General features: G+C 42.7%; 1 protein-coding gene across 1 annotated transcript in view; it reads left to right on the top strand.

Annotated features, from left to right (window-relative positions):
* The window catches only part of CIB1 (calcium and integrin binding 1), a 44,469-nt gene that overhangs the window by 2,713 nt on the left and 23,716 nt on the right, over positions 1-18,040 (top strand). Inside the window, exons 2-3 of the mRNA XM_073618488.1 lie at positions 7,705-7,739; positions 15,886-15,988. Coding sequence (XP_073474589.1) covers positions 7,705-7,739; positions 15,886-15,988 — 138 coding nt within the window. The remainder of the gene's footprint in view (positions 1-7,704; positions 7,740-15,885; positions 15,989-18,040) is intronic.

The following is an 18,040-nucleotide window of genomic DNA, read 5'->3' as shown; positions in this document are numbered from 1 at the left end:
GAGGAAAGGGGAGAAAAAAGGAAAAGAAAAGAGAAAAGAAACGGAGAAGGAAAGAAAAGGGAAGAGAAAGTGAGGGGGGGGGAGCAAATGGGAGGGGGGGGGAGCAAATGGGAGGGGGGGGGGTGGAAAAGGGATAAAGAAAGTGAAGGGAGGAAAGGGGGAAACAAAAGGGGAGGGGGGTGGAGGAGGGAAAGCTCAGAAACTGGTTGCAAAAGGCTTAGTTAACTATGTTCAAAAACTGAATCTGAAGTCATGGCTGTCCCCCGGCTTCTCTCCTATTAAGTGGAACTAAAGGCAAAACTTTTGGATAGAGTAGAGAAGGGTTATAACCCCTGGCAGGCTTTATATTTTGTCATCTGTGTCCCCGTTGGGGAGATTTCCATTCACTTCCTGTCCCTAGCCACAACAGGAAGTGAGAGGAAAACCCTCCAATGTGAGGTAGTTGCCAGAACTGGTGTCCCCATTGGACTATTTCCCCTCTATTCCTGTTCTGGTGACAACCCTAAACTGTTGGATTTTCTTTCACTTTTGGTGATAACAGGACACAGAGAGGGGGGAATCTCCTTAAAGTGATTGTGAAGTCTCGTTTGTTATTTTTATAGAAAAAAAAGTTATACTTGCCTGCTCTGTAGCAGTGGATTTGCACAGAGCCGCCCAGATCCACCTCTTCTCAGGTCCCTATTCTGTGATCCTGGCCCCTCCCTCCTGCTGAGTGCCCCCACAGTAAGCAGCTTGCTATGGGGGACCCAAGCCGAATCGTAGCTCCCTGTGTCCATTCAGACACAGAGCCAAAGCCTGGCCCGCCTCCTCTCTCTCCTGATTGGCTAGCCGACTTTGACAGCAGTGGGAGTCAATGCCGCCACTGCTGTAGCTCAGCCTATCAGGAGCGAGAGTCTCGGATGGCCGAGACACTCATGGAGATCGCTGGATAGAGATGGGGCTCAGGTAAGTATTAGGGGGGCTGCTGCACACAGAAGGCCTTTTATCCTAATGCATAGAATGTATTAAGATAAAAAAGTCTGACTTTACAACCCCTTTAAAAAGGGCACAGACGGCAACAAAAGCTGACAGAGGTTCTAATCCACCTCCACTCTATCCACAACAAAAAAGTTTTTTGTACCCTTTTATAGGTAGGTTTAGATTCCTCTGAATAGAGATCTGTGCTCAGATCACCCTTCAGAAGCGATTGGCAGGAGGTGTCGCATATTAACCCCGTTATTCCCAACAGACGTGCTGTGTGGATTGTGGGGTGTTTGTGGCTCCTCCCTGTTTGCCCGAATGGGTCAGTTTTTCCTGCAGGCATGAAGCACTGTGGCAAAACACCCCTGTCCTCTGCCTATTGCAGCTTATTGGGGGGGTTATTGGAGTGCAAATTTGCTGTGTGATTTGTGTTTGACAGCTGGGATTGTAATGCGATCTTATATTTTGATAAAATATAAAAGATGATGTGCTGAGTAAATAGATACCCAACATGTTGCTATGAGGACGGCTTCTGTCGAAATGCATTAAAACTTTAGATGTAGCACTGCTGTTAGTGCAAAATAAACATTTGTAAGAAGAAGCAATCGTGTTGCCGGCATTTTTTGCTATTTTGATGTTCGTGGGACACAACAAGCCTGAGCACCGATGTATACAGCTTATTACTCTACAATCGTGCGGTAGAGTTTGGGTGAGTTTTTGTCTACGTCAATACCCAACACGTCGAGCCGTGAAATTTTCACGCATAGGTGCACCTGATGTGTGTTTACGTTTGGGTGTAGGGGGCGTTAAAATCTTCTCCTTCTTCCTCCTTCCTTTTTCCTTCTTCCTCCTCCTCCTCCTCCTCCTCCTCCTCCTCCTCCCTCCGTGTTTTTTTTTTTTTTTAATTCTTCCTTCCTTCTTTTTTCTTCTACCTTTTTCCTCCTCCTTCCTCCTCCTTCCCCCTTTTTTTTTTGTTTTATATAGCCTATCAAATAAGGGAACGATAGCCCATTGTGTGATAGCACAGTAGAAATGACAGGCTGTCTTTATGAGATTTCACTTGTCACTGAAGCTGATCAATCACAAATCATGCATGATCAGCTTCTTCCCCAGCCACACAGCAGATAGGCAATGTCAGCACTGAACCCCGGAGTGAGGAAATTAGGGTTGTCCCGATACCACTTTTTTAGAACTGAGTACAAGTAACGATACTTTTTTTCAAGTACTCACTGATACGTTTTTTTTCAATGTCACATGACAGTTTTTTTTTTTTTTTTTTTGCTATTTTGGGGGGGGGGGGGGGGGGTGAACGTTGTATGTGTGTGTGTTGTTTTTTTTTTTTTTTTTTTTTTTCCAATTTTTATTTTTTACAATAATATTTTTTTATTCATTTTTTTTTTCTAATCAGCCCTGTTGGGGGGCTTTGGTGAGATATCAGGGGTCTTAACAGACCTCTGACATCTCCCCCTTGAGACAGAGAAAGAGACCGAGGATAGAGATTCCCCAGTCCCTTTCTCTGTAGCGTCAGCTGCACTGACAATGAATGGAGAGAAGACAGTATCGTAATCACAAGAGATTACAATGTTTCAGTAATGTGAATGGACAGAGTCAGCTTAATCTATCCATACACAAAGGAAGGAGGAGGGGGACGGAGGAACTGAGAACGGAGGGGACAGATAAGGAGAGAGGAACGGAGGGGGAGAACGGAGGGGGACAGAAAAGGAGAGAAGAACGGAGGGGGACAGCGGAGAGACACAGAGGAACGGAGGGGGCATGGAGGAAGATGCAGTGACAGTCAGCGTTGAGCGATCACCGCTGTATGTCACTAAAGCTGGTGAAAGCCGCTGGGGGAGAATCTTGTAACTCCCCCACGCGCCGATCACAGCTGACTTCCAGGTATCGGGGGAAGCATCGGGAGCATTTGCCCGAGTACAAGTACTTGGGCAAATGCTCGGTATCGGTGCCGATACTAGTATCGGTATCGGGACAACCCTAGAGGAAATGCTCATAATTTTCATGGTCATTCACAGGAGAGGAGATCAGCGGCTGGATATTTGTTCACTGCACTCCTTGCAGACACCCGTCATGTCCATCCTGGTCCCATCTGCAGGAGGGGCAGCAGAGCCTGGAATACATGGTGGGGGTAATCGGGCGGGTTGGGGCGTTTCCTTCAGGGGTGAATGGATGTGAAAGTGCTTGATGCAGCTTTGCAACCACCCCAGTCAGTTCCACCAGAAAGCTGACATTTGGCATGACAGGAGAGTGTTTAAAGGGGTTGTAAACCCTCGTGTTTTTTTTCACCTTGATGCATCCTATGCATTAAGGTGGAAAAAACACCTGGCAGTCACCGGCCCCCCGTTTTACTTACCTGAGTACCTTCATCTGTTCGGCGGGGACGTGCTGCCCCTCTCTCCACGGGGTCCCGGCTCTTGATTAGATAGATTGATAGCAGCGCAACCTTTGGCTCCCACTGCTGTCAATCAAATCCAATGACGCGAGGGGCGTAGCTGAGTCTGGTATTCATGTCTATGGACACAAATGCTGGACTCGGGAGTGCGCCCACAAGGTAACCCCCTCGGGAAAGTGCTTCTCCTAGGGGGTTATCTGATGTGGGGAGGAGCCGCGAGAGCCACCGGGGAACCCCAGAAGCGGATGTTCGGGGCCACTATGTACAAAACGAGCTGCACAGTGGAGGTAAGTATGATATGTTTGCTATTTAAAAAAACAAAAAATGATCCTTTACAGTCATTTTGACCTCTTCACGCCGGCCGCACACATACAGTTAGGTCCATAATTATATATTTGGACACAGACACACTTTTAGTTTTTTGCAAGTAATTACCAAAACATATTTAAGCTATAGTTATATAGTAGATATGGTCTGAAAGTGCACACTCTCAGGTTTAATTTGAGGGTATGTACAAGCAGCTTCTTTGCAGCGCTTTCGTGTTTTTGCCACCAGGCTGGGTGGGCCGATGGCCCGAGGCTCTTCAAACTGCCAGCGCCCGAAAAACGCCCCAGTGTGAAAAGGGTCTTAAGCAGCGCTTTAGCAGCTTTTATCGGGCGCTGGCAGTGTGAAAGGGCTCAGGATTTCACATTGGGATTGCAGATGAGGCTTCTTTCAGGTGCTTTTTTTAACGCTAAAGCGCCTGAAAAACGCCTGAAAAAACGCTCCAGTGTGAAAGGGGTCTAAACAATAATGAAAAATATTAACTTGATACACCTCGTGATAAATACAATTACAAAATGTCCACATAAATTGCTTTCGTGCTTCTCAGACATTCCATATAATACATTTCCTCTATTAGTGCTTTCCAACACTTAGTGACATAAAAAATTCATGTGCAAAGTCCTTATCCAACAAGCACAACAAATCTTCTTTACAAGTACCTTGTGCTGTCCACCATAAAATAACGTCTGTGTGCCAAACAAAGAATTCAGTGCAAATCAATCGCTCACACAGTGTCCTTAAGACACTCTCATTGATGTCTGTAATCAAAAATACCCCCCTCCTGTCATTACACCCCTACCCCTGTACGTGGGACACTGCCTGGACCTCTGGACACCATAACCTAATAAGCAGGTCCAATGTGCTTATTTGTATATCCCAGAATGTAGTCCCTGTTCGTTCTGTTCTTCCAATATATAAACTCGATCATACAGAGGTAGAGAGTATCTCATAAAACCGTCTTTTATTAGTAAATTACATTAATCTAACACTGGCACTTACAGATGGTTATCTTATTCTTGTACCAGAGACCTGCTCCAGCAGCAGTTCCTACTATGTGCAAGTATGCTTTCCAATGATGAGGACTGATGTCATGTGCCAACCCCGCCCAATGCATTTCGTCATCCAGGACATCATTGGTAACAGTGTACAGCACTGTCCAGCCTTTCCCTGCACCAGTAAATCACTGCTATGATCTATTACTGGATTGCTTTTACAAACAGGGGGAGGGGACGTCACCAACATGATCATGTGACCACCTTGGCAGCCAATCAAGGCAGTCACATGATCCTAAACCCCCCCTTGCCTCCTTGAATAGGCGTCGCCAGGGGGTGGCTATCGAGGCTGCAGCCCCGAATCTGGAGCCCATAGCCTTAAGTCTCTTGCCGCAGGGTCGCAGCTACGGCGGGCAGGCTGCATTGGGTGGAGGAGAGAGACGAGCGGGCGGGCAAGCAGAGATGACATCATCTCTCTCCGCCCGCTCCACCACTCTTCCGCCCTCACAGCAGGGCTACTTCAATGTGGGAGCGATGTGCGGCGGGGAGCAAAGAGATGATATCATTTCTCACTGCCCGCCACACATCAGCGCTCTTCCGCCCTCACAGCGTGGGCCTCTTCAATGTCGGAGGTGTGGTGGGGAGCAGAGAGATTCTGCATTATGGTGAGTTGAACCACTTCGTTATATATTAGAATGTAACAATAGAAACTATGCTATCGATCACCCTGGCACCATATAGACCATGGTGCCATGATTGAAACGCCTTTGCCTGCAAAAAATTACTTGCCACTGGTGTGCCCCCCCGGGCCTGCATCAAGGTTGGTGACCGCTGCTATGGGCTCTAGCCCCAGATCTTTTGCAGACCTAACTACGCGCCTGCCTCCCGGCATCTGAAATCAAACGGCTGGGAGGCGCTGGCGCAAAGGGGTTAATGTTATGCTAACAAACTATGCATACTGTTACCTGCTGTGTGTGTTAAAATGTTGTAGGAAATAAAAAAAAAAAATGTATGTATCAGCGTTTTTACCAGATTAAATCCCTGTATTCCCCCAAAAAAGCACTGTATAATATGTTGGTGTAGACTACAAAACACTAAAGCCTCGTACACATGGTCGGATTGTTGGCCAACAAAACTGTGGACTTTTGTCCGAAGGGCTTTGGCCCAAACTTGTCTTGCATGCACACGGCCACACATTTGTTGGCCAACAATCACGAACGTAGCGATGTACTACATGTTTTTTCAGCTCTTTAGCACCACCCTTTGGGCTCCTTCTGCTAATTTCGTGATAGTAGAAGTTTGAGTGTTGATTCGTGCTTTTCATTTCATGCTTTTCAGTTCGTTTCTGAACAGCCGTTTGTCAACCAGACGTTGCGGAATCAGAGGAGATAACGTGTTATCTATTATTGGCCTTGGAGTTATTGCTTTGACATTATTTTTTTGGTTGAATAATGATTTGATTTGGTATATTTACTATATTTTTGGATGCATAGAATGCACTTTTTGGTTAAGTTCTATTGGCAGATAGCATGTCTAATTTTATTTGTTTTCTTTTTTTAATGCACAATAAAATAATTGTGTAGAATAATACTTGGCTATGTGTTTTACTTCAAATGACAGTTTGGGAGTAGGCAGTTACATTTTAAAAAAATACAGTGTAAAATTGACAAGGGACACCAACATAGTTGTATCTTTGATCTTAAAAACTACGGGATAATGGTGTTGTGGTAACTTGACCAAAAAAAAAAACCATAATAATATTATTCTTGATATCACTAGAAAAAAAAAAAGCCTTTGAAAATTCGTTTGCAATAACGCCATCAGTATCACCAACAAAGCAGCTTCATTATTATCATATTAAAGAAGAAGAGAATTGTGCGCTGCATTTCGAGTTTTCATAATTTGCCACGTCACAAATGTTAATTCTCCATTACGAACGCTAGTTTACAAGACCGACCGCTTCTGGCTCGTCCTTGCTTCCGAGCATGCGTGTTTGTACTTTGGACTTTTGTCTGATGGACTTGTCTACACACGCTCGGAAAATCCAACAACAGACATTTGTCCCTGGAAAATGTAAAAACCTTTAGGGCCCTTTCACACGGGACGGATCCGTGATGATCCGGCCCGTGAACATCCGCTTGCTTAGCAGGGATTGCTCCGTGGATCCCCGCTGAGCTGGCAGATGACAGGTCTATCTCTGCACACTGTGCAGCGACGAACCTGTTAGAGTGCCGCTCTCCCCTATGGGGGATCTGATGATGACGGACCGTAGAGTCCGTTGTCCCCCAATCCGATCCGAAAACTGATAGAAAAGTAGGTTTTTCCTCCGTTACACTTTTTCGGATCGGAGCAGGTCGGATGTCAGCGGACATGTCACCGCTGACATCCGACGCTCCATAGAGGTCTATGGAGGGTCCGTTCAGGTCCGCCTAGAAAACTGACAGGCGGACCTGAACCGATCGCTCATGTGAAAGAGGCCTAAGGCTTCGTTCACACCTGAGGATTGTTTTCAGGCAGAAAGTTGTGCAATTTTTGCCAAAATTTTGTACAGATCAAAAGGTCACCAATGTAAAAGAATGAAAAATGCCTGTAATCTGCCAAAAAATAAGCTCCTGTACTTTTTTTGAGCGACAGGCATTTTGCTTTAGGTGACAGAACGCTCAGATGTGAACAGGGGCCATTGAAATGAATGGGATTTGTCTTGTTGGGAGTTTTTAGAGCTGAGGCTTAGAGCAGTAAAAGGCCCAATAACGCTTGGGTATGAACGGAGCCCTAAAGTTATGTGTGGAAGTGAGGCATCACCAAAACAAATATGAAAACGCTCTGGGACTTTGGGGGATTTGGAGAGTAAAAGACCCGGGGACTCAATAATATAAAATGATGTTATACTTTTTTTTTTTTTTTTTTTTTTTTTTTTTTTCTGGAGCTCTCACCAGGTGATTTTCAGAAGCACAATTTATTTTTTTGTATTGCTGATTTCTCTGATTATGTTATTAATCAGTTTGATTTGTGTTTGTTTAGGAACTGACGTATCTCACAAAACAGGAAATTTTACTGTAAGTACCAATATGCACTTGTTTTTTCTTGAATCATGTAAAGATATACAGCATTAATAATTTAAACAAGTCAAGACTTCATGCAGACTGCCCCTCACTCAGAACCTTGACCACAGCAATAGAAATGTAAAAAACGTAATAGTTACTGTAGTCTTTCCTTCAAAGTGATTCTAGACATTTTTTTTTCTTTTAAAATAACAACCATGCTAATACTTACTTCACATCCTACTCCTCTCGTGACCCCTGCTGGCTCCTCCCCCCTGCTAGTGCCCCTATAGCAAGCTGCTTGCTATGGGGGCACTTGTGCGGGCTCACTCCTTAGATCTATCTATCCTCCTATCTATCTCTAACTAATATTAGGGTTTTCCTGATACTAGTATCGGCACCGATACCGAGCATTTGGCATCAGAGACAGAGGAATGTATAAATACTAACCCCCAAACTGAGCTCAAAAGATGTCCACACCCATGAGAATGAGAATATATATATATATATATATATATATATATATATATATATATATATATATATATATATATATATATATATATATATATATATATATATATATATATATATATAATTTCTATGGATATCTCCCACCCATACATAATATCCTTAAAAGAAACTCTCTATATTAAAATATTGCCTATTAATATCCACCTCCTACATGTATATCTCTAAAGACCACTCCGTATTAAGTAATGGTCGTTATTTTGTACTGATAAAACCAATTCAGATCAAATCCTGTATTGACATCAAAAGGAGCCAAGACGTTAGTCTCATAGATCCAGAATGATTCTCGTTGGCTGATCTAATATAGTTACCGCCTCGCCAGTGTTTGGTGACCTTCTCCTTCCCTCAAAATCTGACTCTCTTGATGGATCTTTCTGATGTGCTATCCTGAAGTGTTTCGGAACACTATGTTCTTTTTTTGCCTCTTTTCATATTGCCCATATGTTCTCTCACTCTTACCTGCAACTCCCTGGAGGTACATCCCACATATTGTTTACTGCGATTGCACTATATCTGAGTCAGTGAGGAGGGAAAGAGCAGAGAGATCCTCTGCTACATCATTGGATTGAGATTGGGCTCAGGTAAATATAACAGGGGGCTGAGGGGGAAACCTACATGCGGAAGTTTTTCTTTTTTTACTTAGAACATATGCATTAAAGCTGAACTCCAGCTTTTGTTCCACTTTGCATAGTTTGTTTGGGCCAAGCTGACCCAAACAAACTATGTCCTTCACTAACATGTGAGGCCGCTGGATGTGCGGTATACGGTGGGGACGGACTGTGTTCAGACCCCCTTAAATTTTTCACTTTGTTATATTGCAGCCATTTGCTAAAATCATTTAAGTTCATTTTTTCCCTCATTAATGTACACACAGCACCCCATACTGACAGAAAAACACAGAATTGTTGACATGTTTTGCAGATTTATTAAAAAAGAAAAACTGAAATATCACATGGTCCTAAGTATTCAGACCCTTTGCTCAGTATTTAGTAGAAGCACCCTTTTGATCTAATACAGCCATGAGTCTTTCTGGGAAAGATGCAACAAGTTTTTCACACCTGGATTTGGTGATCCTCTGCCATTCCTCCTTGCAGATCCTCTCCAGTTCTGTCAGGTTGGATGGTAAACGTTGGTGGACAGCCATTTTTAGGTCTCTCCAGAGATGCTCAATTGGGTTTAAGTCAGGGCTCTGGCTGGGCCATTCAAGAACAGTCACGGAGTTGTTGTGAAGCCAATCCTTTGTTATTTTAGCTGTGTGCTTAGGGTCATTGTCTTGTTGGAAGGTAAACCTTTGGCCCAGTCTGAGGTCCTGAGCACTCTGGAGAAGGTTTTCATCCAGGATATCCCTGTACTTGGCCGCATTCATCTTTCCCTCGATTGCAACCAGTCGTCCTGTCCCTGCAGCTGAAAAACACCCCCACAGCATGGTGCTGCCACCACCATGCTTCACTGTTGGGACAGGTGATGAGCAGTGCCTGGTTTTCTCCACACATACCACTTAGAATTAAGGCAAAAAGTTCTTAGTCTCATCAGACCAAAGAATCTTATTTCTCACCATCTTGGAGTCCTTCAGGTGTTTTTTAGCAAACTCCATGCGGGCTTTCATGTGTCTTGCACTGAGGAGAGGCTTCCGTCGGGCCTCTCTGCCATAAAGCCCTGACTGGTGGAGGGCTGCAGTGATGGTTGACTTTCTACAACTTTCTTCCATCCTCCGACTGCATCTCTGGAGCTCAGCCACAGTGATCTTTGGGTTCTTCTTTACCTCTCTCACCAAGGCTCTTCTCCCCCGATAGCTCAGTTTGGCCGGACGGCCAGCTCTAGGAAGGGTTCTGGTCGTCCCAAACGCCTTCCATTTAAGGATTATGGAGGCCACTGTGCTCTTAGGGTACCTTAAGTGCAGCAGAAATTTTTTTGTAACCTTGGCCAGATCTGTGCCTTGCCACAATTCTGTCTCGGAGCTCTTAAGGCAGTTCCTTTGACCTCATGATTCTCATTTGCTCTGACATGCACTGTGAGCTGTAAGATCTTATATAGATAGGTGTGTGGCTTTCCTAATCAATCAAGTCCAATCAGTATAATCAAACACAGCTGGACTCAAATGAAGGTGTAGAACCCTCTCAAGGATGATCAGAAGAAATGGACAGAGATGAGTTAAAAATATGAGTGTCACAGCAAAGGGTCTGAATACTTAGGACCATGTGATATTTCAGTTTTTCTTTTATAATAAATCTGCAAAAATGTCAACAGTTCTGTTTTTTTTTTTTTTTTGGTCAATATGGGGTGCTGTGTGTACATTAATGAGGAAAAAAATTAACTTTATATGATTTTAGCAAATGGCTGCAATATAACAAAGAGTGAAAAATTTAAGGTGGTCTGAATACTTTCCGTCCCCACTGTAAACTGTATGTAGCTGCGGGTAAATACAGCACTGTGTTCCGGGGTCAGAGCCGAGACTTCGTATCTCATACCTGGAATGCAACAGAGTCTGATCCGGGCACAGCCATTCATAGGAAATGTGGTATTCTAGCAATGAATACAAAGCTTCCTTTGGCTGAGTCAGAGGTTGCGACATCAGCCTGCTTCTCTGACTCACCAATCAGAGGAAGCTTTGTATTCATTGCTAGAATACCTTACTTTCTGTAAATGGCTAAGCACCACGCAATGCTTAAAAAAGACAATATGTTCATATTGATACATGCACATCACCCACAGTTATTACCTCTTGTATCTCTTGACCTTCCCTCTTAGATTGTAAGCTCTAAGGAGCAGGGCCCTCTGATTCCTACTGTATCAAATTGTATTGTATTTGTACTGTCTACCGTCAAGTTGTAAAGCGCTACGTAAACTGTTGGCGCTATATAAATACTGTATAATAATAATAATAAATATAGACATTATTGTGATAATGTCCACCACGTGAAAACTGAAAGATATATGGTAAAGACCAAATGGTCTGGTGAATCTGGACAATGTCCGTGAGTTAGTAATTGTAGACCAGTAGACATCAATAAGGTCAACAGTTGAGGGAATCTTGTAAGGAGACTGAAGGTTGGACTTGAAGAGGCTTATACCTCTCAAGTCAAAAAGCCTTGTGTCAAAACACCATGGTTGATGTAAAACCAGCAACAATCTGGATAGCCTCGATCTCACTAAACTTGGTACGATATAGGACACCAGTATGTGTTCAAACAGACCTCAAAATATGGTACAGCCGATGGGGAGGACTCCCAGGGAGGTTGGAATCCGTTCACATGGTAAAACCAAATGACAAAAGTGTTCCACATAGTGTGATAAAGTTTCAAATCTTTTAATTAAAATTAGTAAAAAAAAATTGAACACTCACAATCAAAGATTAATGGCATAAGATGGCAGAATGGTGATAGCGGCACTTCACCCGACAGGTTTCGTCTGAATCACCTTATCGGATATATGGGGTACTGTTTGTTACTGTTGGGCACTGGAGATTTTTGCTCCAGACCGGAAGTGACGTTTATTTGACCGGAACGTCCGGTAGGCGGAAATTCAATTCAGATGAAACGCATTGAGTGAAGTGCCGCTATCACCATTGTGCCATCTTATGCCATTAATCCTTAATTGACATGCAAGTGCTCAATTTTTTACTAATTTTAATTAAAAGATGTGAAACGTTATCACACTATGTGGAACCTTTTTGTCATTTTGGTTTTACCATGTGAGCTGATTCCAACCTCCCTGGGTGTCCTCCCCATTGGCTGTACCATATTTTGATGTCTGTTTGAACACATACTGGTGTCCTATATTGTACCAAGTTTAGTGAGATCAAGGCTATCCGGATTGTCGCTGGTTTTACATCAACCATGGTGTTTTGACACCCAAGCCTTTTTGACTTGAGAGGTATAAGCCCCTTAAAGTCCAACCTTTCTAGTAAGCCTTCAGATAATTGGTGGCAGTCTCCTCAGAAGATTCCCTCACCTGTTGAACTTATTGATGTCTACTGGTCTACAGGTCTCAGCTTGAACCTGGAACACGGAGCTGTATGTAACCTCAGCTACAACACATCCAGCGGCCTTGCATGTTAATCAGGGACATAGTTTGTTTGGGCCAGCTTGGGGGGGGACCTGTCTTGAGAACCACTTTATGTTTTCTGCATTCTCCTTGGTCTGTTCGCTGCAGATAAGAATCCCAGGCCTCCATTTAAAAAAAATAAATAAATAAATCATTAGCAGCCCACCTTTTTTCTTTCTTATTCTGTGGCGGCCCACTAATGTTTGCTCTTTATCTCGTGCATGCACCATACATGATGTTGCTTTGTTACTTGGTACAAACTGTGCCAGGTCCTGTACGGCATATGCCTGAGATCCAGGTATAGACTTGGCACTGTGTATTATTATTCAGTAGTAGGCATCAGGTTTTATACAGTGCATGAGCAGTAGTGCATAGCACCAGGTCTCATTCAGGTATGGGCTGTACATGACCAGGCGTGTTTTGCCTTTGAATAATAACAAACTAAGCAAGGTTGCGTATGGCACATACACAAGATCAGATGAGAAGGCACTGGTAATATGACCTTCCCACGGGGACCTGTGAGGCCCTGGCTATGTCACCAGTGCCTACTGCACTTTTCAGAGGCATTTTGTCAAGCGGTGAAAAGGCGACCGCCTGTCTCTTCATCACCTCTAAAAACGCCTCTGGAAAGTGATCAGACTGCAGATCACTTTTTAGAGGTACAACAGTGATAGCTGCATGTGTGTAGCCATATAGTTCTGACTCTAGCACAGTGATAGTGGGTCGTTAGATTTACACCACATCCATTCACAAAACATATTGCATTCTCCGATTAAATACAAAACATCCTGTGAATGGATGAGAGGAAATCCAGTGGCTTATTTCAGCCTTTATTCATCAATCTTTGATGCAATACATGTTTTGTAAGAGGTTCAGTATGTCAGCCAGACCATTTGCTGGAGTAATACTTCTATCTGTGGAGCTGGAGCGAGGTTTACATTGCAGTGCAGTCTGAATACACGCTGAGTCAGCAGAAGCCACATTGAACACCATGTGTGTCAGAGGAAGGGTGGAGTAGAAGGTGTGGGGTGGAGGAGGATTGGTAAATCATGAATTGTACTTTTTGGAAATACTGTTGTGGAATTTGCTCGTGTGATTGTCCTTGGTGGGGGGATGATTTTCTAAAGGGGTGTGTGTGTGTGTATATGTGTATATATATATATATATATATATATATATATATATATATATATATATATATATATATATATATATATATATATATATATATATATATATATATATATATATATATATATATATATATATTTTCATATTCAGATTCCTCCGTCCTTCCTGACAGTGTATGAATCTCCCGCTGTGAGCTATTGTATTCTGACAGCCAGCTACAACAAACGTCAGAATACCCGATCGATGCCTGCATATGCTTTGCTTCCTCGTCTGCCTGGTACCTTTGCTCTGCTTTCTTCCTTTTCCTGCATGATTGGACCCCCTTATATGTCAATTCATCTGGTAGCAGCCAGGGCTTTGAGTGAGCTGCATGTCCATCGATATCTCTCTCTATACTAAAGCACTGTAAAGCTGGCCATAGGTGGATCGAATTTTGGCTATTTCAGCAGGGATCGGCTGAGATTCTATCCATCTATGGGCAGGCTGATCGACTTCAGTACAACAAGCCTTTTCTCATGTATCAAAAAAATACTTACCTGACTCCTTTTTTCGATCTAGCTTTGTGCCCGAGTTTCTTTCTTTTACTTTCTTTTACTTTCTTTTACTTTCTTTTACTTTCTTTTACTTTCTTTTACTTTCTTTTACTCTCTTTTACTTTCTTTTACTCTCTTTTTCTCTCTCTCACACACGGTGTGTGTCTATGGACACACAGAACTTGGCTCAGGAGCCAGCCCACACATCTGCACTAGCTATGGGGGCAGATGCAGAAGAGGGGAAACAAAGAGCACTGGTGGGGGAACTCCATGCAGTACTGTTGCACAAAGCAGGTACTACTGCAACTTGAGCTATGTATACATGAAACATAGGCATTAAATTGGTTTTAAAGGCTCAAGGTTTTTTACCTTTTGTGCATTCTATGAATGAAGGTAAAGAAACCTCTATTCTCGGCTCTCTGGGGACTCTCACTTCCCATTGGCTGAGGCAGGAGCTGTCAATCACAGCCAGTGAGCCAATAAGAAGAGAGAGGGCGAGCCTGCTTGGGTGCCCCCACAGCAAGCTGCTTGCCTGGGGGCATGAGGGAGGGGCCAGGAGTGGCAGTGGGGGACCTGTGAGGAGGAGGATCTGGGCTGTTCTGTGCAAAACCATTACATGTTTGTTTTAAAAAAAAAAACTTTAATATTACTTTAACCACTTGCAGATCAGCCGCCGCAGTTATACTGCGGCAGGTTGGCTCTTCTGCGCAAATCGCCATATGTGTACGTCGGTCCCTTTTTAATGGCCACCCGCGATCACTCCACGGAGAGACAGAACGGGGGATCTGTCAATGTAAACAGTCAGGGGAGTAGAAAGAGATTGTCTGTAGTGTAGTGATCAGGAACAGTGATCTCTCTCTTCTCCCAGTCAGTCCCCTCTGCCCACATTTAGAAACGCCTCTCTTGGGAACATTTAACCCCTTGATCGCCCCCCTAGTGCTAACCCCTTCCCTGCCAGTGACATTTATACAGGGATCAGTGGCTATTTTTCACTGTAATAATGTCACTGGTCACAAAAAAGTGTCAAAAGCGTCCGATCTGTCCTCCGCAATGTTGCAGTTCTGCAAAAAAAGTGATCACCGCCATTACTAGTAAAAATAAATAAATAAATAAATAAAATAAAAATGCCTTCAATATATCCCCTATTTTGTAGACACTATAACCAATCAATATATGCTTATTTGCACAAACCAATTATCTGAAGTTGGGCTTTAAAAAGCTACATAGCAACCGTCTCTATTTTGAAGCTGAATTCCAGACAAAAGGCTAAATTTCACATCTGAAATACAGAGCTGTTTTACCTGCCTAAGGATTTGTATTTTCTGGCAATCCAGTCCTGGTGTTTTTACAGCTCTGCCACACAGCACAGCTCTGTATGTCAGGGGAGGGACCTTCTCTTTGCTGCGTTTTTAGTTTTCACTTACAGGTCCCTTCCCTACTCCCAGCATGTGATGGGACAGTAATATTTGAAGCAGCTTACTGATGATCCAATCTCTGTATTAATCTGCTCTCTGCTTCTATATCAGCATGCTTCTTGCACTGCAATGTGGGTATAGGATTGGGTATATGGGATTGTTTGATATTTATTTTTATTGTTGAACTAGACGGACTTGTCCTTTTATTTTTTTTTACTAACTGTGTAATATACCCTATTAGCTCCTTGCGCTGCTTTCCTCCCCCCTCGTGTGAGCTCTGCTGTACATTAGACCACAATGATACCAAGTCAGACTTTGGTATTTGCACTGCCTGCATTTAAAAAAATAAATTCCATGTTTTATTGAGCTGCATTGATTTGTGGGTTTTATTTCGGATCAGTTTTAGCTGTGTACCTCTTTATGTTGCAATGTATCTTCCTACTGGTATTTGTAGTGCCACACACCTAGAATATGCATTTAATGTAATGCTTCTTTACTTCCCTTTAGGGCTTATAAACGCTTTAGTGAACTTGTACGGAAAGAAAACCGGAGCAACATCAATTCTGTGCGGGTGCCGAAGGAAACGTTTCTGACGCTGCCTGAATTAAAGGTAATTGTATTTATTTTTAGCAGGCGTGGTCTGTATTGGCCACAATGTCCTGACATCTTTCCATATATTCATCTTTCCTACTAATGAATTAAAAAGACGCTGGCATTGAATGAGGCCATTTCCCATATCACACTAAGGGCTAGTTTACACTTGCTTCAAAACATGGCTTTGGACACGCTTTGTTAAAGCTCTCTGAACGAAGTCTAATGAGACGAAACGCGTCTCCACTGCCGCCATTATTTTATTCAAGTGCTTGTAATCCCTTTCCAAATGTAAGTGTTTTACTTTTAATACATTTTAAGACTTTATACGGAATTATGCTATGTGGCCATCTTTTTTCCATTTTCCTCATCCAATTGATCACTATCTTCTGACGTACAACCACCTGTATGGAGATGGATTTCCCATGAGGTTCTAGGATATTCCGGGTTCCAATCACGGAGGATCCCCAAGGTTCCATCCTGGTTGTCGGCTGACAGCATAAGCCTGTTTGACTCACAGAACGTACGTTCTTCTGAGTTCAAACCATCCGGTAAGCCTACATCTACCTCGGTGGTGGCTTAATCACACTGGTGTTTTCAGTTTTCATCCACTATACTGGATATTTGGTGATCAAGACCTTCAATCTATTCTTTATATATTGTGGACTTTCAATCACTCATTGCACATTGTGGATTTCTAAGAACTTCATGGACTTATTAATGTATTTACTTTGCACCAATTTTTTAGTTTTCAGTCACTTATATGGTATATATCACATGCGGTATTTCTATAATTCATGTATATTTGTTTAGTCACCATGGTTTGTTGATTTACCTAATTTGATCTACTAAGATTTTAGGGTTTTTAGGGTTGTGTTAATCAACCCAAACACTTTAGCGCTACACGTATACACCTCAAAGCTCTCTGAACGCCAGTTAAAGCTTCTGTCACTAAATAAAATGGTTAGCTTACAGTCCTGTTTACACCGGCTTTGGGTGGGGCTTTGGTGGAACTTCATCTTCTTAAACAGAAGTCAATGCAAGTCATGATGAAGTTGCAGGGACCTTTTTCAGAGCGACTTGAGTTACGCTGATTAGAACGGTTACATTGCTGTTAATGGGGCGTGACTTTGTCGCATGACAAGTTGCAGCAATGTGAATCGGCCCTAAAGCTTTGACAGTAAAATCTAGAAGCTGATTGGTTACTATGCACAGCTGCACCAGATTCTGTGTGCTCCAGTTTTAGTAAATATCCCCCTTTGTGTTTTTAATGCTAGGCATAGGTTATGCCTAAGTACTGTATGTCTGTGCATGAGGCCTAACTTTGGCCATTTTATCATTTCTGAAATCTTCATTTGCTTTTCTGTGTAGTGATATGAAGATTTCCTCCACTTTCTACAGGGTTTTTATGTATTTTTTTTGGGACTGTAATTCCAACTGTACAGTATTCCAGATTTCATCTGCAGCATCTTAGGCTACATTCACACTTGTGCATTGCACAAAATTGTGCGCGTTCCCACAGTACACAAAAAAATGCAGCCCTTTAGCAAATGCACGGCAATGCCATTATAGTAGAACTATAGGAGAGGACAAGGGGGCACTCTTTACATCTAGAAGGAAAAAAAGATTTCATCTCCAAATACGGAAAGGTTTCTTCACAGTAAGAGCTGTGAAAATGTGGACTAGACTCCATCTAGAGGTGGTTCTGGCCAGCTCAGTAGATTGATTCTTTCCTTAATGTACATAATACAACTGGGTACTAAACTTTCTATAAGTAAAGTTAATCCAGGGAATATCCGATTGCCGGGGGGTGGGGGGGTGGGGGAGAAATCAGAAATGTTTTTTCCCCTGCTGTAGCAAATTGGATCATACTCTTGCTGTGTTGTTTTTTTTTTTTTTTGTCTTCCTCTTCCTCTGGATCAACTAACTGGGTGAAGGATTGTGTGTGTGTGTGTATGTGTGTGTGTGTGTGTGTGTGTATATGTATATATATATATATATATATATATATATATATATATATATATATATATATATATATATATATATAATATAATATAATATAATATAA

This window comes from Aquarana catesbeiana, linkage group LG03 (assembly GCF_042186555.1).
Source record: "Aquarana catesbeiana isolate 2022-GZ linkage group LG03, ASM4218655v1, whole genome shotgun sequence".
NCBI classification, from domain to species: Eukaryota; Metazoa; Chordata; class Amphibia; order Anura; family Ranidae; genus Aquarana; species Aquarana catesbeiana.
The sequence above is the reverse complement of the archived record's forward strand: the minus strand, read 5'-3'. Positions and strand labels throughout refer to the sequence as shown.